Source organism: Trachurus japonicus, chromosome 6, assembly GCF_045865225.1.
Source record: "Trachurus japonicus isolate A0001 chromosome 6, Traja_1.0".
NCBI classification, from domain to species: domain Eukaryota; kingdom Metazoa; phylum Chordata; class Actinopteri; order Carangiformes; family Carangidae; genus Trachurus; species Trachurus japonicus.
Window position 1 is genome coordinate 23,913,295 of NC_140912.1, and position 26,637 is coordinate 23,939,931.

Genomic DNA, 26,637 nt, shown 5'->3' on the forward strand with positions numbered 1-26,637 from the left:
AGATTATCCAACAGGGGCTGAAGATTCATTTACAACACGATAAATCGATATTTTTACTTGATTGCCTCGATGTTATGTGTTGTGTTGTATGGTTGTGTTACCGGGTGGATTGCTCTGTGATCTACTATAACATCCTCGTGACCGTCATGTTCTCATTCAACCAATCAGCGTCAGCGGTGACGTCGTGGCGAGCAGAAAACACACCAAACCAGTGAAACTCTTCTCAACGCAGAACCACACACACACACACACATCGGAGATACCTGCATATATTCACTCACACACACATATACATACACACACTCACACACGCAAAAAAAGAAAAATGACCGTGTGGCTATGAGACACCAGCAGAAGTCATGGCGGGTTGGCACCAGATAAACACTTTGTCCTCGCTGCTTCAAGTCGGTTTGTTGTTGTTGCTGCTGTCGGAGAGGAGCAGAGGGAAACCGCTGGAGAAATGTCTCGACGGCAAGTCCTGTCAGTACCCCAGACCTCCCGTGGTGCTCAGTAAGTCCGCTCTTCTGTGTTTTCCAGGCCTGTTGTTCACCGAAACATCTGTTGACTGATTAATTGCGCAACTTACCGTAGCAGCCTGCTGTACTGTCGCCTCTCAGGAAGCACAGCAGCAACAGCAGCAGCTGCAGCAGCTAATAACCAAGATCCAAACCAAAGTGCATTGAAAATATAACAGATTTGAGACATCGCAGCTGTTCACAAGCGTTATAATAAGATTAAAAGGGGAAAAAATCTATATTTTCATGTCGCTTTTGGACTATTCTTCAATTCGGCTGGTGCACATCCACCCAATCTGTGCGTCCTGCTCAATAATTTGAACTTTATCACATGTTTTGGCCTGTTGGTCTCGTTTTCTTCCTCCAGCAAAAAAAAACAAAAAACACACAGCATCACAGGGAGAGGCGGGCGTGGAGCAGGATGGACAATATTTGGGCCAAAATTAGCTATTATATGTCTGAGTGTTAGTATTTTTGTTGTATCATGAATAGGTTTCCAACGACGCCGAAAATCTACTTACTCATCGTCTGATCATTCAATTTCGCTTTCAAAGAAGGCGAGGTTCATGAACAGAGTTTAGTTTGGAGGATTATCACAAACAGAAAAGCACACATCTGCAAAAAAAAAAAAAAAAGTATATATATAGTTAATTCAACATGCTGCTTGTTGATCTTGTATTGAATTAAGGCTGCTATCTTCATGAGCGTGTGTAAAGGGTGATTGTTTACGGTCAGAGTCGCAGCCTCCTGATCATATGACTTGGCTTAGAGTTGGACTCTCCAGCATTACATTGCAGCTGCAGCCAAGTTGTCAGGACACTGGGAAAGTCTCACTCTGTTCAACATGTCTGGACTCTGTTTAACCCTACAATGAAGAGTGTGTAGCTTTTTATGCAACTTTACTTTCACAATCCAAGTGAAGTGTTAACAATACAAAATCATAAGATCCTTCAATCTGTCCTTCTTCCACTCCTTCACTGAACAGGGGTCTTGGGTTTAGATGAATCTTATCTGTGTTTGGCCAAGGTCCAACCAAGGTCTTTCTGTCGAGGTCTATCTGTCCTCAAGATCTGTTTAACTCCTTGATCCACACGGTGACCTAACTGCTGTTTGTTTGCACTTTGCATGTCTGTGAATGTACCATGTAAATGACCATATTTCACACTGCATTATAAAGTAGTCTAGTTCCTCACTAGTTCCTCGCCCGAATCCTGTCATGAATGTTTCCTCCTGTAATAAGATTCGGGTCACAACCTAAACGGTTAATAAAGTTGTGTCTCTAAATTATTCTGACACTAAACAGTTCACATTAAAACGTTGCAAACTCAGTGGTGTACCTTGAACAATGTAGTTTAAGATAATGGGTATTTGGTTTAATGTACACATCAAAGCAGGAGTAGAGAAAGAAATGTATTTGCTTTATTCCCATCTTCCTTTGATTTTTATATATGTATATGGGTGTGAAATGCCATTCAACAAACTCATTGTAACCAAATTTAACTTGCACAGACAACCTATAATAGGCCTATGTATGACAGCTAAATAAAGAGCTTATACAATTTCAGCATTGATTTATTTACTTATAAGGGAGATATTAACTTTTGTTTTCTTTTTTTAAAGTAGCACACAGATCTTTGTGTAGTTTTGTTCAAGTCCAGGCATACTATTAAGGACTTCTGTGATATTATACATATAAATGGCCAAATTTGTTTTTACGTTTTTATTTGGAAATTTACATAATTTACTGTTAAGTTAGAAAGTATGATGTTCACTGTGTTTCTCATGTTCACTGGGTTAGTTTAGTGCAGTTGTTAACCTTCTATAATCAGCGGAAATGCAATGTAGAGCTGGGGCTGATGGGAATATTGTCAGATTTACATGTTTTGAGTGATATTATGGTGATATTATGGTAATTCAAGTCAACTTCTGGATTTGCATACATGACATATGTCTGAGAAAGACTTTGCAGTAACTCGTGTTGCTCGTTCCTTTGCAGTTCCTGGGGATCTGGGAAACCAGCTGGAGGCAAAGCTGGATAAACCCAGTGTGGTCCATTACATCTGCTACAAGAAGACCGACACCTTCTTCACCCTGTGGCTCAACCTGGAGCTGCTCGTCCCCGTCGCCATCGACTGCTGGATAGACAACATAAGGTGTGTGTGTGTGTGTGTGTGATGTGGGCATCTCTGTTTCTGTGGGTCTTTTCTGTTTATGTACAGTCACCAGTAATGGATGGTTTCTCAGCCCCTGATTTGACCCAAAACACCAGCTGAAATGTCTTTTATGAACAGTTTGTTAATGTCCAATTGTCCAGCTTAATCACATTATAACATGGGAGTGAGATGCTTTTTAAAATTTCCATTATGTGATGGGAAGTGTGCTGCTTTTCCGTGGTCGACTCGTGACCAATTAGGAGACATTGTTTTCCCTTCGCTTTATTTGTGGAGTTAGGTTTTTGTGAAAACATCGTATGGTACAAATTCCAAGTTTCAGTAGGGAAAAGGTAATATGGGTTCAATGTTCCTGCCTGAGTTTCTGTTAACACTCATCAACTTACACAATGTAAACTGATCTTTGAACTGTCCATTTATCAACAAAGCATATATGGAAACAGAGGGTGAGACAAGTTCCTTATGTCTCCATCAGCTATCAACAAAATGTGAGCCAATGTTTTAGCCATTGAACATATCATATATGTTTATCTTAACTGGAGCAAAATCCAGCCAAATTGTATTTAACTGTGAACTACAATGTCTTGTAGTAAGAGCTTTTCCATGATGCAATTAAATAGTAGAGTCGGTGGATTGATTTGTTTATCTTGAACAAAGTTATCTTAACTAATGGTGGGCTCTTATTTTGAAATGAAAACAACATAGACAGACAAGTAGATAGTGGAAAACGACTGTCAACTTTCATATACCTTTGCTGATCACATGATTGCACCTGCATGGCTGTCATGCTGCGTTAAAGTTAATATATAACTGACTAGTTATCCTCAACATAACCTGAAATATTTAGTTTTATTGGCCTCTCTTTGCCAGTGGTGTTGTTGCATGCTCTTTCGTGTGTTAGTAAAACATTATTGTGAATGTGAATATTGTAAAATTTCTCCTAGATCTTGACTATTCCTCCGTAATCTACATGTTTGCATCCAACATCAAATTGGAGCAACATATCTGAGCATTCTTCTCAGAAAAAGGCAGTTAAACCCATTTGAGCTAATCATGAATACTTTTAAGATAGTTCAAGAAATCCTTTTCAAGGACAATTACAGGATACTGTTAAAGGGATAGTTCAACATTTTGGCAAATTGGCCCATTGCCATAATCGCTATAATCATAACAGTAGGTTCGTTACCTTTATTTGTCGGTGTAAGCTATTTTTAGAACGGAGGAGCGGAGCGGCAGGCTGCTCAGAGCTACGCTACAGAGGCTAAAGGAATTTCTTGGTTTCCCTCATCAAACTCATCAAATACACAACCCAACAACTCCAAAACGCTTTCGTGGACAAGTTGTGACCTGCACAATCACCACGCTATGAGATAATAATGGAACGTTACGAAACAGAGCCGTTTTCGAGGTAAATACAGGGTAAATACAGAGTCTGCTTGCTGTAAAAGTGTCCCTGAACGCAACGCGCATCAGCGGTTTGCATGAATTTACCTCTAAAACAGCTCCGTCTCGTAACGTTCCATTATTATCTCATAGCGTGGTGAATGTGCAGCTCACAACTTGTCCACGACAGCCTTTTGGAGTTGTTGGGTTGTGTATTTGATGAGTTTGATGAGGAAAACCAAGAAATTCCCTTAGCCTCCATAGCATAGCCCTGAGCAGCCTGCCGCTCCGCTCCTCCGTTCTAAAAATAGCTTACACCGACAATTAAAGGTAACAAACCTACTGCTATGACTATAGCGATTATGGCAATGGGCCAATTTGCCAAAATGTTGAACTATCCCTTTAAGTAGCTCAGCATTTAACAATAACACAGCTTGCTCAACCAGTGTGATATACACAACAATATCAATCCACAGTTTGCTAATATTAATTGACATTAGCTGTCAGAAGCTATTGAATAAGTTGCTTTAACTTATTGTAAAATCAACAAACGTGTTGTTTGTCTTCAGAGAACTGGATACTCAAAACATTAGCAAACATCAAGCTTTTCACCTACAAAAAACAAATCCCAGCTATAATTAGAGATAAATCTAAATGACTTGAATGACATGCTAAAAGAAAATGTGGGTGAGACATGAATGCTGTGCTACAGGTTTGCATGCCGTGGTACAAATGTGGTACAAATGTTCACTTCTGCTTGCCAAAACCCCAGATGTCCTTTCTCGTATCTGGCTGCTGTGGAGCAACAAAAGAGGAAGTGGCTCTGTTCTGTGTGGTTCACCGGAGATAAAGAACTAATGGAGATCAAACTCTCTTTGGGACCATTTGTAAGGCTGATGTCATTATGTACGCAGATTGATCTACAACAGTACGACGCACACCACCTCATCCCCACCGGGCGTGGACATCCAGGTGCCAGGGTTCGGACAGACGTACTCACTGGAGTATCTGGACCCCAGCAAACGCAGCGTTGGTGAGTGGAAACAGTCACATGAGGAAAGTGAGAACCGCCAAAAATATCCCCATATCCCCTCACAAACATACACAAAGATAATCGTGCTGGGGGAAGAAACAAAAATGTGTGATGTTAAAGGTATATTGTGTAGGAATTACTCCCATCTAGCGTTGCGGTTGTATATCGCAAGCAACTCAATCGTATTTTTCATGCTGCATTCACGTGAAATTGGGCAGACTGCAGACGGACGACAGCCGCTGCACGTATAACGGCATAAACAAGCCTCTATGTAAACAAGTGGTCCGTCAGCACGAGGCAAAACAATACACCTGACAATATGTTGTCAAGGCGATGTCGTATTGTTTACCTGACCCACGTTTTACCGGCTTTCTCTCGACTTCTGTGACTAAAATGACATCTGGTTTGTTACCGACTGGAAGTGAATGCAGCATCAGTGTAATGCTCATGGCGACACGACATGGCGGCCAGCACCGAGCTTACCCGCTCCATGTAGATATGAATGATATGAACGGCTAATTCAGAGCTGAAAGGAACACTTCACTTTGTTGATGGGGGTGATTACTGATTAATGAAAAACAGACTTTTGAACGAAATTATGGATTTTCGTGAATAGATAACAGGAGAAGTTACACAATGTCCCTTTAATTTTGTGTGTGTGTCTCCCAGGCATGTATTTCTTTACCATAGTGCAAGCGCTGGTAGACTGGGGCTACACCAGGGATGCCGATGTCAGAGGAGCTCCGTATGATTGGAGGAAAGCCCCAAGTAAGCAAACAAACACACTCAGAGAAATGCTGATAATAACCAACTGTTTCCTTGGTCTAACTAACACTTGAATGATGAACCCTTACTTGGTTAATTCCTGAGATAGCCGCAGCTCACTTTGGAAAACCAGTCTAAGCAGCTGACTCAACATGCTACACACAGACACAATGAGTAATCGCTGCCATGTGACGCACTTCTGGCATTTAATGAATTTAAATGGAGCCTGTATTGACTCTGTCTTGAACAAAACGTAGTGTCAGTAATAGTAAAAGCAGTGAGAATCTGTGACTAACTTTCAGAAGTGTTGGGGTAACACTTTATAGTAAGTACACACTATTAAGCATTAATAAATACTGAATTCATCATTTATAACACGTGTATACTCATTAGTATGTAGTTTATAAACACAGTTACTAATGTTTTACTCATCATTGATAAGCACTGTCTATCTGTATTTATAAACTACATACTAATGAGTATTCATGCGTTATAAATGAAGAATTCAGTATGTATTAATGCTTAACTAATGCTTAAAGCAGAAGTAAGTGATATATTTGTGTTAATATAAGTCTTAAATAGTTATATCTTCCGACAGCAATCACTTACATAGAGTGTTTGGACTGAAACACGGGTCTGTCAGTCACTCTGCTCTGCTCTGAGCCGAGGAGAAAACATTTATCGTATCCTACAGTTTTTATCCAATGAGGAGAGAGAACGGCATGCAGGGCTGTGTGTGCAGCCAAGGAACGCCGTGAATGTGGTGACGTAGGGACGAGGACTGTTATGGTGCGTTCAAGGAAACTCGTATTTTTCCGACCGTGAAGTGGTACCAGTTCGATCTGGTACGAGTTCACAGGTCAGAAGTTACGAGTGGCCGTTATAGTGACTTTCACCGGTAAAACAGGTCGGAAAAACACGAGTGGGTTGCCTGGAACGCTACAAAGTCGTAAGTTGTGACTTGAAGCTGTAATTTACGATTTCAAAAGCCTGCCTGGAACGCAGCATTAGCGAAAACGACCGGACCACTTACTTCTGCTTTAATAGTGTGTACTTATTATAAAGTGTTACCAGTGTTAGAAATTCTTGTCCAAACCTAGATACAAACAAATGCACCACCCTAAAATTGAAAAATACATTGACATAGGCTACACGTGTGTTTACTCATCTCCTCTGTCGTTCTTCTAGATGAAAACAAGAAGTATTTCCTGAACCTCCAGATGATGATAGAAGACATGGCAACGAGAGCTGGTCGGCCTGTGGTGCTCATCGCTCACAGTATGGGCAACATGTACACCTTGTACTTCCTCAACCAGCAGCCTCAGGCCTGGAAAGACAAATACATCAAAGCTTTCGTCTGTCTGGGACCACCGTGGGCCGGGGTGGCCAAGACCCTCCGCGTGCTCATCTCTGGTAAGAAACTGAACAAAGAAAAGAAAGAAAGAAAAAAAAGCTGAAATGCATGTATCTGATTTATATTACAGCAACAACCAGTCAAGCACGAACCAACATATTGCAAAAGTAGCCTATAGAAATAAAACATTCACTCTCTCTTGCATCAGTGGTCTCTGTCCGTGTTGCACCATAAACACACTTACTAAATTCCTCATGCCCTAAGCCAACATGGTTTCATGGTTAAAGGAGATAAAGTGGAAGATAGGCCGCACGTGAGACTTTATAAAATGCAAGTGTAATCACGATGTGGAGAGAAGCAACTGTAAATTACAAAATTAAAATTTAAACTAAACCAGCACATCATCATTCAAATGCTAAATATTGATAGTGTTGTGCATTGCTAAATTAACCAATTAAAAACAAAAATAATCAGGTTGTTTGTGGCGCTGACCCTGTGCACACAGATTTAAAGGGATACTCCAACATTTTTTTTTTTACGTGTCTTGCCTCACTCCCGAGTCCATGACAAGCAGAAAAAATTTCACAAAATAAAACACCCGTTGCCCTTTACATACAGAAGTGCTTTTACTTTGAAATAGGAAGCTAACCTACCCTCGATGTAGCTAGCTTGGACCAAAATAAACCGTCTTTGCTTGAACCCCCCGTTTTGACCGATTTCGTCCCGTTACCGGCATTCATTTGACCGCTCAGGATGCCTTACCGGAGAGTTTTGTCAGCTGTGAGACGAAGATCGGTCCGTTTAGAGTTGCTGAAGAGTGTCTCTGATGACTTTAGGTGGAGGCAGGCTACCACTACCTATGCACTTCCAGCTTTTGAGCTAAGCTAATTACGGGCGATATGGGCTCTCCAAGGATGGTGTCTATCTGCTTGTCATGGACTCGGGAGTGAGGCAAGACACGTAAAAAAAAAAAAATGTTGGTGTATCCCTTTAAATAAGACAGTGTATGTCCTAACTGCACACATTTCTATATGGATATACATTATACTAGTGTGTATGATGCGGATAATATAACAATGTTACAATGTGCTCTAATAAAAATATTTGAAAGATAAATAAGACACAGTGAAACCTGCTTTTCCAAAGAACTGGCAGTTGAGGCCTGTGTGTCATTCATCCACATGAACTTGATTTACACAGTGGGTTGGTGGTAACTAACTGTGAACACGCTGATGATTTTACACATAAACTTGGTAATAGGCTTAGATACAGCCTGTCTGCACTGACTCAGAGGTGTCACCTGTGAAGTGTCTCTGTCGGACACCAAAGTGGGAAGTTGCCAAATGCAGCTCCACATGAAGCAACGCTGTGTAACCCAGAGATACGACACATGAACTACTCCCATCCTCCCTTTGTGCTAAGGCCAAACTGCATGAAAGGATTTTACATCAGAAGTAACAGACACAAAAAAGTTTTGCAGTTTTGATTCGAGCAGGTTTGCGTCAGTATGTACCGCAGCCATCATGTGTCTCTCAGGATGTGAGAAGTGTGGTTTTTTTTTTGGGAGGGGCCGTGGTCTTGAAATCCGTTGTCCAAGTTGCACTTCTCTGACGCTGGTTTCTTTTCTCTGCCCACAGGTGACAATAACCGCATCCCAGTCATCAGCCCGTTGAAGATTCGCTCCCAGCAGCGCTCTGCTGTCTCCACCTCCTGGCTGCTCCCCTACGCCCACACGTGGCCCAAAGATAAGGTTTGTGTGTGTGTTTGTGTGGCTTCTAATTGCTGCTAAGATCTCAGTTTTACATCCTGTATAAAATTGTGAAAAGACTTAGAGTCAGTTATCTAGTAAATTATGCAGTTATGGTAAATATGTAACTGCAAAATAAAAATATAGCCTACACGACAGAAGACTTCCAGTTGTGTCTTTCGGTATGGACCTATGGCAGCGCCCTTGTCTGCCATCTTCCCTGCAGACGAGTACTCTTGTTTGTTTCTGTCACATAAAACATTTCAGTAGAAAACACATCTTTGTATATTAATAACAGCATTTTTATGTTCGATGCATGATAATTTCCTGCTCCCAAAACACTGCTGACCTGAAACACAGCACTGAGTCTGTGGTGGTGGTGATGCGTTCAGGCCTCCTTTGTGGACACACATGGAGCAAACCAAGCTAACATGCTGCTCACTTTCTCTTCTCCTTTGGTTTTCCAGCTTGCAAACTCAACTCTCATCCACTTCACTTCTAGCTGTCTGCTTCACCTACTTTGCTCAGATAAGCCCATTGCATGCTACTAACTTAGCAACTAGCTGCTGGTTCTTTAACATACTTGGAAGAAGATGGTAGAGATCAAAAACAGAGCTAAAAGGAATGAATACTGGACATAAGTTGACAAAAACAATGAATGCTAATAACAATGACTCACAAAGCCCAAAGATGGCCATAAAAAAATTGTGCAACATTGAACTGCAACACGTGTTAGATTGATTATGTTCATTTTGTCTTCTCGTATATATTACCTTTTTTTTTTCTTGTGTTCAGACAATGAAATCAAGAATGATGTTACCTGCACAGGGAAAAAAAAGAAAAAAAGAACTAATACAAGACGTGTGCCTTACATGCAATACTTTTTATTTATTAAATTGTATTTCTATTCTATTTATTATTGTACTGTATGTTTTTAATGAACAGAAAAGGCTCACGCACATCCAGAAGTGCAACCAGGTGCTGAGTCCAGGGAGGCGAACATCAAAAAGAATAGAGGACTCGCCACACTGTAGCAGCTCCCAAATATACAAAAATTTATTAGAGGACTACAAAAAGGGACAACATTTCGAAACGTTGTCCCTTTTTGTAGTCCTCTAACAAATTTTTTGTATATTTAGGAGCTGCTACAGTATGGCGAGTCCTCTCTTCTTTTTTACTGTATGTTTTTATGACAGTAAAGACTCTCATCTCATCTCAACTGAAGTAGAAATAAACAGCTTGAACGGTTATCAGGCTCGTCACATGATGCACTCGTTTCACTTCTCACTAGCTTTAGTTGAAATGAATGTACCGGTATGTCTGTTTGGGTGTAACTGTTTCTATTAATGTAACTGTCTGTAATCTGTCTTGTATTCTCGACATCATCGAAAATGTGATATCTCGAGATTAAAGCAGAAGTAAGCGATCCGGTCGTTTTGGCTAATGCTGCGTTCCAGGCAGGCTTTTGAAACCGTAAATTACAGCTTCAAGTCACGACTTACGACTTTGTAGCGTTCCAGGCAACCCACTCGTGTTTTTCCGACCTGTTTTACCTGTGAAAGTCACTATAACGGCCACTCGTAACTTCCGACCCGTGAACTCGCACCAGATCGAACTGGTACGACTTCACAGGTCGGAAAAACACGAGTTACGGGCTGCCTTGAACGCACCATAACCTCTTGTCAGCCGATGGAGTTTGCAGCCCCCGCCCTCGTCATGGATCTATTGGTCCTCGTCCCTACGTCACCACATTCAGGCGCATCCCTTGGCTGCACACACAGAGAGGACTGCCCCTTTATGCCGTTCTCTCTCCTCATTGGATAAAACTTGTAGGATACGAGAAAAGTTTTCTCCTCAGCTCAGAGCAGAGCAGAGTAACTGACAGACCCGTGTTTCGGTCCAAACACTCTATGTAAGTGATTGCTGTCGTTAGATATAACTATTTAAGACTTATATTAACACAAAAATATCGCTTACTTCTGCTTTAAATAAAGGTTGAAATAACAAATTAAACAAAGATTTTCTCTCCCTCTCAAGGTCCTGGTGCAGACGCCCACCGCCAACTACACTCTGCAGGACTACCAGCGCCTCTACTCGGCCATCGGCTTCGAGGACGGCTGGCAGATGCGGCAGGACACAGAGCCGCTGGTGAACGACCTCACACCGCCCGGCGTGGCCATCCACTGCTTGTACGGCAGCGGCGTGGACACGTCCGAGGGCTTCCAGTACTCCGACAAGTTCCCCGACGTGGAGCCCACGGTGGTGTACGGGGACGGGGACGGGACGGTGAACCTGCTGAGCGCCGTCCAGTGCAAGAGGTGGAAAGGGAAGCAGAAACAGCCGGTGATGCTGAAAGAGCTCCCGGGGAACGAACACGTGAACATGCTGCTGAACATGACGACCGTGTCTTACATCAAGAACGTGCTGTTCTCGCCGTAATCGCTGTAATGTTTTAAGTCTATACAGTCAGTCGCACACTCAGCCATAGGAAGGACAGACAGGAACTGACTCATGTCTGAACATCATAAGACTGCCAAAGTATTCCTCCACACTGCTCCAGGAAAAAAAAAAAAAAAAAAAAAAAACCTATTGAAGTTTTGTAGGACAATATATATCGCAGATTTAAGGTTTTAAATTAATTTTATAGCTGTAATTGTACAATTTATGTTAACGTCAGGTTGTTTACTGTTGAGAAAGCCTCAATACGAAGACTTTTATATTGGTCTCAGATTTGAAAGAGCTCAAGATTTTACCTACTAAATCCATGTTATGATAAAAAAAAACAAAAAAACAGGGATCTACTCTATGTGCCACTTTCTGAGTTATCAGTCGGATCTTTTATCAGTGTTGAGAAAGAGATGACTTAGGATTTTGACATAGGAACAACCGTCAACCACACGTTTTATTTGTATCTTTCTCAGTGCAACAGGTCACGTGAGTCAGTCCTTGGTATATATACATATATAGAGATACATATTTGGTATATATTTAAAAAGCATTAACAAGTTTAAACAGACTTTTACCAAAAAAAAAGACTTGATTCATTTTTCTTTGTCATTTGATTTCATTTGTTGGTCTTTTTTTAACACTTTTTTTTTTTTTTGCATGCAGCCAAGCTGTAGGTCCTTGATGGTCCAAGAACTTTGTTGTTTTAATTGTAATGTTCATGTTACATGAGTCGTGTGCTGAAAGACCGGAAACATACGTGGAATATAGAAGTTGACTTTAGTCACTCAAGAGTCAATCAAATAGGATTTTTTCATTAAGATTTTGTCACTCAAAGTCACTTGTTGGAAAATTGGCAGGAGCTTTGAGCTGCATCTCGTGGCCTCAACTAATGAATTTTCTTTTTCCATTTATTGAACTTGTCCTGTGTATTTATGAAGACCATGAAATGTAGCTGAAAACACCATCAAATCTAGGGTCCACTCACTGTTTCAGACATTCAACTGCATCTCATGCCCTTCATCAATAAACAGAGTTTTGATCAGTTTTTGTGGAAGTAGCTCGGTTGTCCTCATGTGACCCTCAACCTCAGAGGTTTCATGTTTACAACTTAATCTGCTGATGAAGATCATTAGATGTGGTTGAAAAAGCACCACAAAGGAAGTGGACCTTGGTGTTTTATTATGTCAGACTCCTGTTTCTAAGGTTCATCTAATTAAATTCAGCTTTTGATGTGGCATTGTAATTCAGTATTTAACATTAATGTGTCATAGAAGTTGTTGTTTTTTTTAACTTCAACCTGTTCAGCACACACTCCTGCAGTTCCTCACAACATAAAGGAACAGCCGTTTCTAACTTTCTCCATCTCTTATTAAGTGTATTTTGATGGTTGGGTGGCTGGATTTCCACAGGAACAAATGACGGGACTTTTTTTTTATTGCATTATGGACTGACCACATCTTTTCTTTTATGTTTTATTATTTGTTACTTCTTCTCTGTTTAGTCGTGGAAGTTATGCAGAGTTGAAAGCGTTAACTTGTTGAGATGCTGCCAGAACCTCTGTGACTTGTGTGATTGTACTGTGCCATCCAGCCCTCAGTGAGGAAGATCAAGATGATACAGTATACTGCAAGTATCATATCTGCTGTGAACTGTCATAGGATTGTGTGTCATATACATGTGTTGCCTTCAGCAGAGTAAAATGTCAAAGATTGCATCTGACAATTTTTTTTTTTGTGAAGTAAAGTAAACCCCTTAAACCTTGTATATAGCATTAATGTTGTTTTTGGTCGTTTCAGTCATTCAGTGAACAAGCACAGGGCAGAAATGAGTTTTAAGCATATTAAGTGATGACAAATCACTTCCTCTAACACTTTGTATTCCTGTCAGTGAGGTCACTGGCAAAATTTGACTGTGTCAGAACCACTTAGTGAGATTTCAGTGCTGATCGAATCACCACTTCCTGTCTTTGAGGTTTTCATAAGTGCTGCTTCTCTTACATTGAAGATTGTCGCCCCCTCTCAAGTAGTATAGTAGTATGAAACATAACAATGTAAGTATAAAACAAATAGCAACTTTATTCTCATTCATTATTAAAATAGTGAAAAAATATTTTACAATAACCTTTTTTTTTTACCATTTAACCTTGATTGTCTTAGTTGGGACATGACGTGCTACATGTCAGTCAGATGAGCTGATGAGTCAGTGTCACCTTTATGGTCAGAACGCGGCTGTAGTAGATCTGGCTTTGCCATGTGGTTCATGACTTCACACGAGAGGTTTCCATCCCGTCTAGATTTACGGCTTCAGGGGGAAACGGAAGGTCTTGTTCCCACTCCTGCAGCGCAGCTCTGCGCCGTCCAGCCTCAGAAGAAACGGTCCGTCTTCATGTTCATCAACCAGACGCTTAAATAAATAAAATAATTGGACACACAAAATTTGATTAGTTGGTTAAACTCGGACAAAACTGCTGTAGCTGAGGCCGAGGTGCGTCATATGTGACCAGTGAACTCATCACTGGAAAAAACTGATACATCAGTGGATGAATATGAAACCACAACCCCAGTTAGACTGTGAATATTCAGTCCATAGAGGTATTTGAGTTTTTAAAAAATGTGTTACTTCAAATTGAGATTAACTATATCTGTTCATAAGAATAGAATTACAACCAAGATACCAAAACGTAAAAAAAATAATGATAATGATCATGATCAGTGCCTGGTGGATAGACTATTCAAAAAGTACAGGATGTCTTCATCTATCAGTCACCTTAAAATGGATTGAATTAGCCAACCTTTAGATTTTGAAATAAGGAGAAACAATGATTGTTGAACGGACAGAAACGAGAGGTCTGACTACCTGCAGCTCCTGAATACATTCCTTCATCTGTGGCGTCAGGTCTCCAACACACCAGGCCAGGCTCACGTGGAAAGATGGATCCTACACAACACACCAGAGGGAAGATTGGAGGGTTAAAACATGAATGTGGTATAATAAACACTTACAGTAACAAAAAAAACAACTAATGTACACAGTGACAAACTTTGTTTAAGCTACAGAGCTCATAAGATAAAATCCACTTGTTGATTAATGACCTTGTAGAAAGTGTCGAGGCGAAACTCTGTCATTGTTTTGTCCACAACTTTGATCAGGTCCAACAGCTGAGCCTGGCCAGTACACACCTCCATACCCAGGAACGTCCTGCAGGGGGCAGAAAAGACAGATACGCACACACACGTGGTCAAAACACGAAGAAGTGATGCTTGGGAAAGTGAATAAAAAATCACTAGGACACATGAGCAGCACATAAACACAGGTCAGAGATCAGCAACTTTTAGTTTTTAATTTAAACTCTTGGTGGGTGAGAAATTCAAATATTTGGACTATGAGAAAAAGTTTGGACAGTACCTTGTTCTCTCAGCGTTACAGTAGACCTTCAGTTTCCCTGCTGAACACACAAACCTGGAGACAAGAAACAAGCAGATTTCAGCCAGAATGAAAAGTTCAATACATTTAACTTCATCTATTTTTGAAAGATACTGCTACAACAAATCCAACTTAAATCACCTTGCCTTGTTAGGTCTATCAATGAATTAATGTATCCTAATTAGTTAATTTTTTTGGGATGTTTTCTATTTTTACTTCTCTCTAACGAACTACTGGTGTGTCTTTTTACTGTTTTCTCATTTACTTCCATGTGTATGTCTGCAATGCCTGCATGTCCCACATGTGTGTAAATGAAAGGAGAAAAAGAAAGAAAGACAATCACTATCCTATTGCTAACTGACAACATGAGTGGAAAAAAAAACCTTTTGCAGGATTCATTTTTTTGTCATTTGATTTCATTTGTTGGTCTTTTTTAAACATGTTTTTGCATGCAGCAAAGCTGTAGGTCCTCGATGGTCCAAGAGCTTTGTTGTTTTGTAATGTTCATGTTACATGAGTCGTGTGCTGAAAAACCAGATACATAGAAGTTGACTTGAGTCACTCAAGAGTCAATCAAATAGGATTTTTTCATTAAGATTTTGTCACTCAAAGTCACTTGTTGGCAAATTGGCAGGAGCTTTGAGCTGCATCTCGTGGCCTCAATTAAGGAACTCTTATCCATTCATTGAACTTGTCCAGTGTATTAGTGGACACTAAGAAAAGAAAAAGAAAAAGGACAAAATCACTATCCTATTGCTAACTGACAACATGTGTAAAACAAACCTCTTGCAGGGAGCCAAGTCTGCTCTCAGGCTCTGTGTGAAGGGCTGGATCCAGTGGTGTCTCAGCACCACGGTCTGAGAGAGGCTGAGGTGGAACTCCTCCTGTGGGGTCAAAACCACACCGTGGGCCTTCGCAGCTGAGAGCAGCTCCTCCAGCAGCTCCATGAACTCCTCCTCAGGATGGTCTGATGTGGACAGGAGACAAAAGAGGGAAAAAATAAATAAACATGAGTATAAGATGGGAGTAATCAGGATGCGACTTCGGTCAATGTCAAATCATCAAGTCTTACATGGCAAGTAAACATATGTGGCCCAGTTTCCTCTCTCGTGCTTGAAAGAGCGGACACGTCCACTGTGAAGAGAGCTGTCCTCTGTCTCCGTGTCCTCCTCATCTTGAAACATGTCCAACAGGGAACCAGGGAGAGGCAGCCTGCAGGACACACAGGAAATGTCCTTCAATATGTCTTCAATCTCATTTAAAAACATCTAACACCATAATTAGGAAAACCGAGGTTAATAAATTACATTCAAGGGCTAATTTCAGTCATCATGATCATATGTTAAAATTAGTTTACTATTTTAAAACACATTTTTCACATTGAAGTTAACAAACATCATGGTATCCAGCAGCTGTTAAGACAATCAAGCCTATTAATACTATACTATCTCATGGTCACTTTTATGTGGGAACTGATAATACAACTTTATCACTGCTGAGCTCAGGCTGATGTTGAATTGTTCAACAACTTTTCTTAGCACAAATCACTGATGACGAATCACTTAGTTTCTAACGTTGTTTTAATTTCTTGCACTGAACTGTATGCGTTTCTTTTTTTTCTTTTTTTTCCAGGGGCTCATCTTGTGACATGTTTTGCAAAGTATGCCACAGTGCATATTCATAGCTGTATACCTGTACAGTATGTATTGTTACAGATGACGACACTCACTGGCCCCTTTCTGCTTTAATGCCTATTGTGTCTGATTATTCCCAAAGAAACTAAAATTCAACTGAAAATCAAAAGCACACTACTGCACCTTTAATAAATTACTAAGAAAATGAAATCACCTTGTTTGGACAGTAGTTTATTCATCAGGCTGTGTAAACCACTGTCCATTTCATTTTCTTACTAATGTATTAATCCATAACAGGCTGAAAAATGACTACTTTCATACTGTACTGATCCCATACTTGTTTTATTTATAGTGTGCCCATAGTATTAGCTACCCAACAATAGGGAAATAAAGCTAAAGAACCAAGCGATGTGAATAAATTGATGAGTGTAAAACAATTAAAACAAGTTCACTAAAGTTATCTAAAGTAGAATTAAATGAATAACTCAACTAACTTAAGAGAAATCAACATCAGCTAGTAAATCGCTATTACAACACCTCCACCACCACCACACACCTTGTTTTGGTGTGCTGTCCTTCCGCTTTGGGTTTCTTCCTCACCGGGCAGCCATCGTTGTCCTCTTCATCCTCCTCTTCACGCTTTCGATAGCAACCGTTGCCAGGCGCTGAACCAGCCGTTGCCCCCTCGCCGCCGCCGTCCGCCGCCTCTTCGTCCTCGGAGCTGCTGTAGCCGACCAACATCATCCCCGCGTTAAACTTTATAGACAAACGTGTAAATTAACGTTATACTCCCCCCAAAAAAGGGAGTAACGTCGTGTTAAAAGGCAGCGGATCATATAACCATCATGTTTCCTCTGCGTCAAACAAATCAGCCGAGTCGACGGCGTCGTTGGATCCCGCGCTTCCGGTGTAAACAACCTGTTGGTGTTGGTGATAATAGTTCCTAGTGAAACACGGTCACCGCTGCTAATCAGTTCCGCTTTCACACATTTATTACTTTTTGTGTGTTGTTAATATTATTATGTTTGTACAGCGTGCAATTGGGGGTACACCTAAACAATATTAAAATATGGTGATGGATGTATTTTTTGTTTCTGTGTACCTCTCTCTGATCATGTGTATGTATTTATCATGCATGGCAATGTGCCCTCAATTTATTTTACTTTATGTGTGTGTATCATGTGCATGTATAAATATATACATAACGTTATATATTATTTGTTCACTTATTTGTTTGTTTTCTTTGTGTAGGAGGTGACTCCTGAATCTCTCGCCTGTATACATTTGAATTTCAATGTGTATATGAGCCAAATGTATGTTTGTTTTGTCATGTGTTCTTGTTTCATCTCTTGAAAATTTAATAAACATATATTTGTGTGCGAATTTTAAAATATTTTTTATTTATCTAAAAAAACAAAAAAACAATTCAACATAAAATAGCTACTGAAAAAACTGGAAGATGTGATTATTTTTTAATCACTCGATGAATTTCACTCATTGGACACAAATATGTAGTAGGCAGGCCACATGAAAAATACATTACACACACACACAAACATACTTAGTGTGAATTCGTTGTGTTTCGTTTGATACATCAATCACACAATGATCCGTGTGTGTGTGTGTGTGTGTTTTGTGAGCATGCCAATTAACTCTTGGTTTATTCATGTTCCCGTGCGCGGGGCGGGCAGGGGCTCACTAGCTAGCCGATGTAGCTAGCTTAGCAAATTTAGAACAAAATGCATATTTTTTCGCCGGACGTGGGGGCGCTTTAGTGGAGGGGCTCACATAAACATAAATGTTCGCGTGAAACGAAAGGGCATTTATGGGGAGACCTGGAAGACAGCGGGGGATTTTCCCCTCATTTTAATGACCCGAAAAGACCTATATATCCTCGGCCCCGGGAACAAGAGAGAGCAGCCGAGCACCGTTTGCGGATGTGAAGGTGGTGGTGGTGGGGGGACCTAGCGTTAGTTAGATGGGGGAGCAGCTAACCTACGATACACTGGCATCTCATCTGGATTTACTTGACTGGACCCACCGGGTATGTAAATGTTAAATGTTGACTTTCTCAGCGCTGTTTACTCACACACAAACTCGTTGCAGCTTATTATTTTCCCCGCCGTTAGCAACGCCGCTAACGGTAACAACACTCTCCCTCCACTGCGTTAGCAAGCGGCTAGGCTAAGCTAACTAGCCCCTGATGGCTAACCTATCCTGATTACAGTGATCTTTGCTTGGAGACGAAAACGTTATGATGCGCAGACGCTGCCTTCCACCTTTTTTTTTTTTTTTTTTTTTCTAAACAAAACGGCGAATGGTTGAGCATTTGGATTTCTGCACAGAAAGGGGAGGAACTACATAATAACCAATATAATAGAGAATTAAAGTAATGAATTAGCATTAATCGTTGCTGTCCAAGTGTTTATGGTAATGAGTCTTCAACTTGCCTTCTTGTTTTTCTCTGTATGTGTGTGTGTGCACGGATGTTGCACTCCAAGTAAGCCATTGTTTGTTTATATACTGATATTTTTATTGCATTCAGATGCTGTGAGCAATGTCAACACGAAGTACAAAGCGCTGTGTGAATGCTCAGATCTTTCTCATCATTGTGTGGATGACTACAAAACAAACTTTCCTGGGACTTGCCCATTGAGAAGTAGTGGAACATCTATTCTGATATTTTTTTTAAGACAGAGGAGGTTGTTTGCATCTATAATAACATCACCATGTGGTTGTTGTAAACATACTATTACACTTTAATGTTTCATGTGCAAGTGTCTGCAGGTTTACTGCTCAAGCTGAGATTGCACAATTGCATGGAAGCAAATTAAATTTCTAAGCGTTATGCTTTAACATATTCTTGTTCAGGCAGGAGATACTGTTACTGTACGTTTATTACTGAGTAATCTCTCGCTGCACACTGATGTTATGACTCACTTTGGTTTTCTTTTTAATACAGGTAAAACCTGAAGGACGACGACTATGTAAAAGGATGGGGTTCTCCTAGATTTCTCCACGCGGGTCTCAACACAGCTTGTTCTCTTCTGCGCGTTGCTGTTCCCGTCATCAAATCCTCCGTCACGGCCCCTTCACCAAACACCCTCTCCAGTTCTTCAGTGCCACTTGCTGAGATGGAGTGAGTTGGGTTTTTTTGTCTCTGTCCTGTTTTCTTCACACACTCTGAAGAGTTCAGCCGATGACTTATTTATGTGCCGATCTCCCTTTTCTCTCTCTGCAGTTGGGCCACACCAGCTGCCAAACTGAATCCCTACACCCGAGCCCGCATGACGGAGGCCTGGCAGCAGCACGCCGTCGCTCCGCCTCCGGTCGTCCACACCATCCCTCCAGGAGCGGAGAACGCGCTGGGCTGTGCGGTGTACGGTATCGTGCTGCAGCCGGACGCCACGTCCCTACAGCAGCAGCAGCAGAGCCAGCACGGGCAGCACGGCGGGCACGGTCACAGCGGGAGTCAGCATGGAGGCGGGCAGCATAGTCAGCCGCAGCACGGCAGCCAGGCTCAGCAGACTTCCCTGCAGGTGGGGGCAGAGGGAGGACACAAGTGTGGGGCCTGTGGACACGATATCTCCCACCTGGCTAATCCACACGAGCACCAGTGCATGGTGAGTCAGGACCGGTCGTTCCAGTGCACCCAGTGCATGAAGATCTTCCATCAGGCCACGGACTTGCTCGAACACCAGTGTGTGCAGGTGGAGCAAAAGCCATTTGTGTGCGGGGTGTGTAAGATGGGATTCTCCCTCCTCACTTCTCTCGCCCAGCACCACACGTCGCACAACAGCACCAACCCAATGAAGTGTTCGATATGCGAGAAGACCTACCGACCTGGTTCTTCTGGCAGCGGCACGCCAAACAACCCCCAGCAGCCCAGCAGCGACGGGGCGTCAGCCAGCAGCAGCTCATCCATCCTCCCTTTCCCCTCGGCCCGAGACCGGCCGTACAAATGTCCTGTTTGCCAGAAGGGCTTCAAACACCTGTCAGAACTCACGCGGCACGAGCGGGTGCACACGGGAGAGAAGCCCTTCAAATGTGACACGTGCGACAAGGCCTTCAGCCAGTCGTCGCACCTGCAGCACCATCAGCGAACGCACAGCAACGAGCGCCCGTTCAAGTGTGCCGTTTGCGAAAAGAGTTTTAAGCACCGCTCCCACCTCGTGCGCCACATGTACGTGCACTCGGGCGAGCACTTGTTCAAATGCAACCTTTGCGAACTGCACTTCAAGGAGTCGTCGGAGCTCCTGCACCACCCCTGCCACCCGCAGGGTTCGCGGCCGTTTCGCTGCGCCACGTGCGGGAAGGGTTTCAAGCGACCGTCCGACCTCCGCCAGCACGAGCGCACGCACTCCGAGGAGCGTCCCTTCCACTGTGATGAGTGTCAGATGAGCTTCAAACAGCAGTACGCACTAGTGCGCCACAGACGCACGCACAAAGACCCCACCGACCGGCCGTTCAAATGCAATCTGTGCGACAAAGGTTTCATGCAGCCGTCTCACCTCCTCTACCACCAGCACGTCCACGGCATGGACAACCTGTTCAAGTGCGCCTCATGCCAGAAGGAGTTCAGCCAGTCGGGGGAGCTGCTCAGACACAAATGCGGCGAGTCGTCCAACTCCTCACCCGACAAGCCGTACAAGTGTGACGTTTGTGGCAAGGGCTACAAGAAGAGTTCCACGTTACAGCGGCATCAAAACTCTCACTGCCAGGAGAAGCCGCTCAAGTGCTCGCTCTGCGACCGCCGCTTCCTGTCCTCCTCCGAGTTCGTACAGCACCGCTGCGACCCGTCCCGGGAAAAGCCGCTCAAGTGCCCGGAGTGCGAAAAACGTTTCAAATACTCGTCGGACCTGAACCGACACCGGCGCGTCCACACGGGGGAGAAGCCGTATAAATGTGGCCACTGCAACAAGGGCTTCAAACAGCGCGAGCACCTGACAAAACACACGAGCACACACTCCAGAGAGGGCCAGTTCAAGTGTGTTTGGTGTGGAGAGCGTTTCAGTGACTTGGGCTCTTTGCAGGATCACACGGTGCAGCACACGGCGGACGGAGGCGGATACCCGGTGCCTCAGTGCTTATGAATCCCTTGAGACTTCTTTTTTTTTTGTTTTTGTTCCCTGAACTCCCTGTCCTCTCATCTATAGCCTCCGGGCTATTTATTCCGCCTATCATTCGTCACATTTACAGAACAGCCTGAAGCTACTACATTGCATTGATTTCCACCAGTGTCTTTTTTGCTCTACAAACCTGACGTTACATAAACCAACTCTGTTATTCCATTGAAATCCTGAGGAGCACTTTTTCCTTTGCCCTCCCTTTTTTTTTTCTTCTCCCCAACCCCACACTCAGACAGTTGATAGCAGTAACGAGGCCACAACTAGTTAACTCCCATCAGTCAAGCCCAACAGAAACAGGTGCCATAATGCAGGTGTATCAAGCAATCGATCCTAATTTCTTAACCTCAGAGAAGGAAAAATTGTCCTGATAAAATTATAGAGATGTTTTTAATAGTCCAACAGTGAGTGTGTTTTATAGAGAAGGCCTATTGGTAAAGCCGTGTCTCCATCTAAACTCATTGAGCCAAAACTTGAACAGGATCATTCCCCAACTCTTCCTGCAGTAACAGTTCCCTCCGTCTCCTCAGTTCGACTGCAGAATTTGTATAACAACCCCCCTCTCCCCAGATACATGCATACCTACCTACATTCATTTATCTTTTAGTCAGGTGAAGAGTGACTTCGAACACGTTTTGGTTTTATTTTCCCACAGTAGAAGAGAAACGGAGCACCAGCTCTGGGTCCTGAGTGAACACCACGGCTTCCTCATCTCTGGGTTTTAGAGTTTTTTACACTTCTTGTTTATGAAGTAGCCGCTAATGTCCTCAGCGTGTGTGAAGGGAAGGAACGCTTGATTTATCGTCCTGTAGAGAAATAATCCGATGATAAAAAAGTATCTGTGATGTTTGTTTTTATGGCTATCGCTGCCTTTACCAAAACACCAGTATAAAGTATAAAGCAGCAGCTGATCCCAGCGCTGCGGAGACTAACCAACCAGCAGAATTTAACTCTCAATAAAAAATCCCAAACGGTTGACACCAATCTCACCCTCCAGTAAAGACGTATATATATAGAAATATATATTTCACACTAATGTACTCGTCATATTCCCACAGAGGTCAGTGCTGTTAGAACAATATGTACCTGAAAGTGTCCACATTTGATCATTACACTTCCTCTCTCAGCCTGTACATACTGTGGATGTGTGAGTGTACTTAGCCAGATGAGTTGGAAATGTCAGAACGTGTCTTTCTTTAAGAAAAAACAAAACAAACAAACACAAAAAACAAAGTTATCGAAGAACTGTTTTTGTATTCTTGCTACTTTTTACCATGTGAAATGTTTTGACAAATGCTCTTTTGTTGTTTTTGTAGTCCATGTAGTGATTGTATCGGTGTGTTGCAGGGAATCTCAGAGAGCACCCTGCATGTGTGTGTGAGTGTGTGTGTGTGTGAGTCTGAGTGTGTGAATGTAAATGGTATTCTGTCAAACAGGGAAATTCAGACTGACTGAAGAGAATTGTATTAGAAATGTTTCAACAGACCTGCGCCTTTTTTTAAATTTAAATTTTCTATTTTACTTTTACTAACTTTAGTGGTCTGTCGGAAAGCTGTGTTTTTGTTTTTTGTGTTGAATATTTTCCATGGTTTTGAAAGAAATATTAATACTGTTTATTCCTGTTACAAGTTGCGTTGAGCTTGACGTTTTGTGTCTGTCAGGGTGGGTTTATACCGGAGTGAATGACGCATTCCTATTTTTTTTTGTTCTGAATGCTATGAGATTCTTACGAAGCCTGGAACAGCAGTTGTTTTTGGTTTTCTTTTCTTTCTTTCTTTTTTTACGTGTCAGCCGTTGCCGCCATTGTTCCTTTCTCTGTCTGCCTGAGGAGCCGTTTCCTCCTCTTCCCGCCTTCCTCTTCTCACCGTTGATTCATGGTTTGAGTGCAGTATTGAAAAGTATTTAACACATCAGAGGAGGCCAAGGAAACAGAAATTACAGTTTTTTGTTTAATTATAATTTCTTTAATTCTTTAGCCTTACGGTGGAGCCTCTCTGGTACCTCTCTCTTGCCTCCTCTTCTTCCTCTTCTGCTCTCTGTGTCTGTCCTTCCTCATCACACAAGGTCAAATGATTGGTCACATCAACCATGGTGGTTTTATTTTTATTTTATTTTCTGAATCTGGCATTATAAGGCTTTGAGAACAACTTGGACTGAAAGTATAAAAAAAAGTACTGTATGTTTTTCAAAGTTTTGCATTTGTTACATATATATTTTTATTAATATTCTTTGACTTGATATGATCTATAAACTTTGGAGGGAGAGACCAGGGCCTTTGGGCACGTTTGAGATAAAGATGGCTGTATCATTGTTTTGTTATTTTAAAAATCAGATTTCAAAATATAGTTTTAGAGTTTTATCTGAGGCCATAAATCACAGATGAAGACAAGTATTTCTGTGGAGGTGTAAGAGGTGAAAAGTACAACACAAACACTGTTCGTATTTGCCAAGAACTACAAGTGCTTAAGGACTTTGACTTGTTAATTGGTGCTGGCACATCATCAGATGTGCGTGATATATATATTATGTAAAACATAAAAACCAGACACTCCAGCTGCAGGACGACCTCACACACTGTTTAGTGCTGACAGTAGACTTAACATGTATCATGATAGAAACAATACAAGTGAACGTTTTGTTTTTAAAAAGCCAAAGAGTAATTCATGCCCAGCAGCTCCGGTGAGGTCGGCTCGTCTGGACGTGCATTTTCGTCCTGCGTCTCTATAAATTGGACTCGTAGTGAAAGTAACGGACCAATCAGGAAGTGTAAAGGAGAGCTGCACTTAAAACGAGTCACATCTCTCGATCTATTATTGGTCTAGGAATAAAAAACGGAAATAAAAGTCCATCTTCATAACCCAGCAAAGCAGTGGGACCGGTAGAGGAAGACCTCCTGTATAAGCACAAATAAAACGCCCTCTGCATCTTAAACTGCTGGTTTCAGTGGGAAAAAGTCAGTTTAGGCACCAGTTCACCCACCGGCCATCCTCCCTCCCTCCCTCCCTCTCTCCCCTCCCCTCTTTTCAGTTCCAGTGAATAAACCCATCAGACCCTGGTGTCTCTTGCTCTCTGCATGCTTGCTGTGTTAGTTCCTGTGTTCAGTCTCTGGGAACTGGTGCCCTCCTTCCCTCCCTCCCTTCCTCCCTTCCCTTCCCTCGCCTCCTCGCTCTCTTCCTCCCTTCCCCTTCCCCTCCTTACAGCACTGTTCCCTCCTATAGCTTTTTTCAAATTGTACTGTAGTTTATGTGAATGATGTTGAGAAAAAAAAAGTTTAAAAAGGAAAAAAAACTTTGTGGCGGCGTACAGTATGTGTACATTCATGCTAAGATTATCTGTATGTATGTAGCATTCAATTACACACAGCACTAACAAATAAAATGTTTCTTTTTTCATTTATAAAACTTTTATGACTTATGGGGAGTTATTTCTCTCATGACATAGTTTATTCTTCAGCACACACACACACACACACACAGTGTCATTGAAGTCTCTATAATATTGACATTAGATAAAGATTTAGGAACAGAAATGGATCTCATACTGCAACATGCAAATAGAAAAATATGCACGTTTTATATAAGAGCATTCATAGTTTATGTTGCATTTAGTTCTTATTTACCAGCGAAGAACAGCTGAGCTCACACTGTGAGGTCTGACACACTTCATTTAGTTCAGCTTGAGGCCAAAGGCAAAATATGAAGAACATCAGAGACAAGAGAGTCCTGTATGGATTAACAATCTTTGGTTTTTTGTGCCTGAAGTTGTTAGGAAAGTGATGACATGTTTGCTCTAGCTGATCTTTCCCAGAAATGTTCCTAAGAGCAGCCATACGTTACATACTGTTGATCTATAATGTATTTAATCAAATCCGGCAACAACAACAACAACAATTCTACATATGGAAACCACAGGATTTGATATAGAAGACCTCAGGCCCTGACTTTCTAAATTTAAGTTAATGTTGATGATCATGAATCTTAATTCTGACGATTTTCACCAAAATAAATGAATATTACACATGTAAACAGGCATCTGAATAAGAGTCCTCACCGGCGCTGCTGCTCTGGTTCAGATGGTGGGGGAAGAAGAGAAACTAATTGGTCTGTAGCCCAACCAAGCATTTTGAGACAAAACTGTTATTTCATAATGTCCAATTGTGTAATTAATGTTTCATCCACTATTATTGTTCATAAAATGCCATAAAACTAACCCTAACTCTCAGTCCCAAGGGCAATGTCTTAAGGCTGCAAGCAACACAGTTTAGCTTCAGCCTGGGCAGAAGTTTAATTCTTTATTATAGTGATTTAGTTGTCTGTTGGATTTCGACTTTGACAAAGTTACTGACCCTCTCACTCTTATTTCCACTCTGGATGGGAATATGGCCTCCCTATTTTTCAAGAGCAAATAGGCACAAATGTTCTTCTGTTTTCAGTGTGTTGAATCAACACAATTAACGTGGGGAAATAAGTCCATTGTAGGCTACTTTGTGTTTTTAATTGTTTTCGGTTCTGCCAATTGCAGATGAATTTCCCCTCGAGGGACAAAAGATCTCTGAACTGATCTAAACTTCAGTGGTTTGGTGAGTTTGGTGAAATTAAATGTGACACCAAATTCTGAAAATCAGGTTCACAGGGGTCTTATGAGGGTGAAAAGTTAGTACAGTTTTAAGGGCCCTGAAAGATTGATAACAACCGCTCTGGAATTGTACATTTACGTTTCCATGGTTTTCAGTCGTTGTCATAGTTGCGGTAAACGCATGGATCTATTAACGCTGGCTTTTAACGTGGATGTCAATTTGTGTGATGCTATATTGTTAAAGGCTGGTGTGATGATCCCATAGACTGTAAAAAGAAGGATGGTCCATGCGTTTTAGTCTACTTGCCAACAATGAGTACCCGGAAATGTTGAGTAGGCTACCCCAAAGTTTTATGTTAGAAATATATAGTATGGGTCCCCAGTATTCAGAAACTGCCGGATGCTAACTTATTGGGTAATTAGCACAACTGGCATAATTAGCATTAATTAGCATATTTTGCCT

The 26,637-nt window shown here is 41.8% G+C and overlaps 3 protein-coding genes across 3 annotated transcripts; 2 read left to right on the forward strand and 1 right to left on the reverse strand.

Moving 5' to 3' along the window:
• Nucleotides 1–192: 192 nt before the first annotated feature.
• Nucleotides 193–13,177, forward strand: pla2g15 (phospholipase A2, group XV). The gene is made up of 7 exons (XM_085779908.1): nucleotides 193–510; nucleotides 2,512–2,668; nucleotides 4,984–5,102; nucleotides 5,772–5,870; nucleotides 7,056–7,280; nucleotides 8,859–8,971; nucleotides 11,006–13,177. Exons 1-7 carry the CDS (start codon nucleotides 360–362, stop codon nucleotides 11,405–11,407), a joined length of 1,266 nt encoding a protein of 421 aa, XP_085636034.1. The 5' UTR covers nucleotides 193–359; the 3' UTR covers nucleotides 11,408–13,177.
• A 290-nt stretch (nucleotides 13,178–13,467) lies between these two features.
• Nucleotides 13,468–17,393, reverse strand: usb1 (U6 snRNA biogenesis 1). Its single transcript, XM_085779909.1, has 7 exons — nucleotides 17,030–17,393; nucleotides 15,912–16,051; nucleotides 15,623–15,806; nucleotides 14,822–14,875; nucleotides 14,509–14,614; nucleotides 14,273–14,353; nucleotides 13,468–13,819 (listed from the first exon to the last, which is right to left on the reverse strand). Exons 1-7 carry the CDS (start codon nucleotides 17,215–17,217, stop codon nucleotides 13,712–13,714), a joined length of 861 nt encoding a protein of 286 aa, XP_085636035.1. The 5' UTR covers nucleotides 17,218–17,393; the 3' UTR covers nucleotides 13,468–13,711.
• Nucleotides 17,394–18,135: 742 nt separating this feature from the next.
• znf319b (zinc finger protein 319b) lies at nucleotides 18,136–21,573 on the forward strand. Its single transcript, XM_085779910.1, has 3 exons — nucleotides 18,136–18,517; nucleotides 19,436–19,612; nucleotides 19,715–21,573. Exons 2-3 carry the CDS (start codon nucleotides 19,608–19,610, stop codon nucleotides 21,564–21,566), a joined length of 1,857 nt encoding a protein of 618 aa, XP_085636036.1. The 5' UTR covers nucleotides 18,136–18,517; nucleotides 19,436–19,607; the 3' UTR covers nucleotides 21,567–21,573.
• Nucleotides 21,574–26,637: the final 5,064 nt, after the last annotated feature.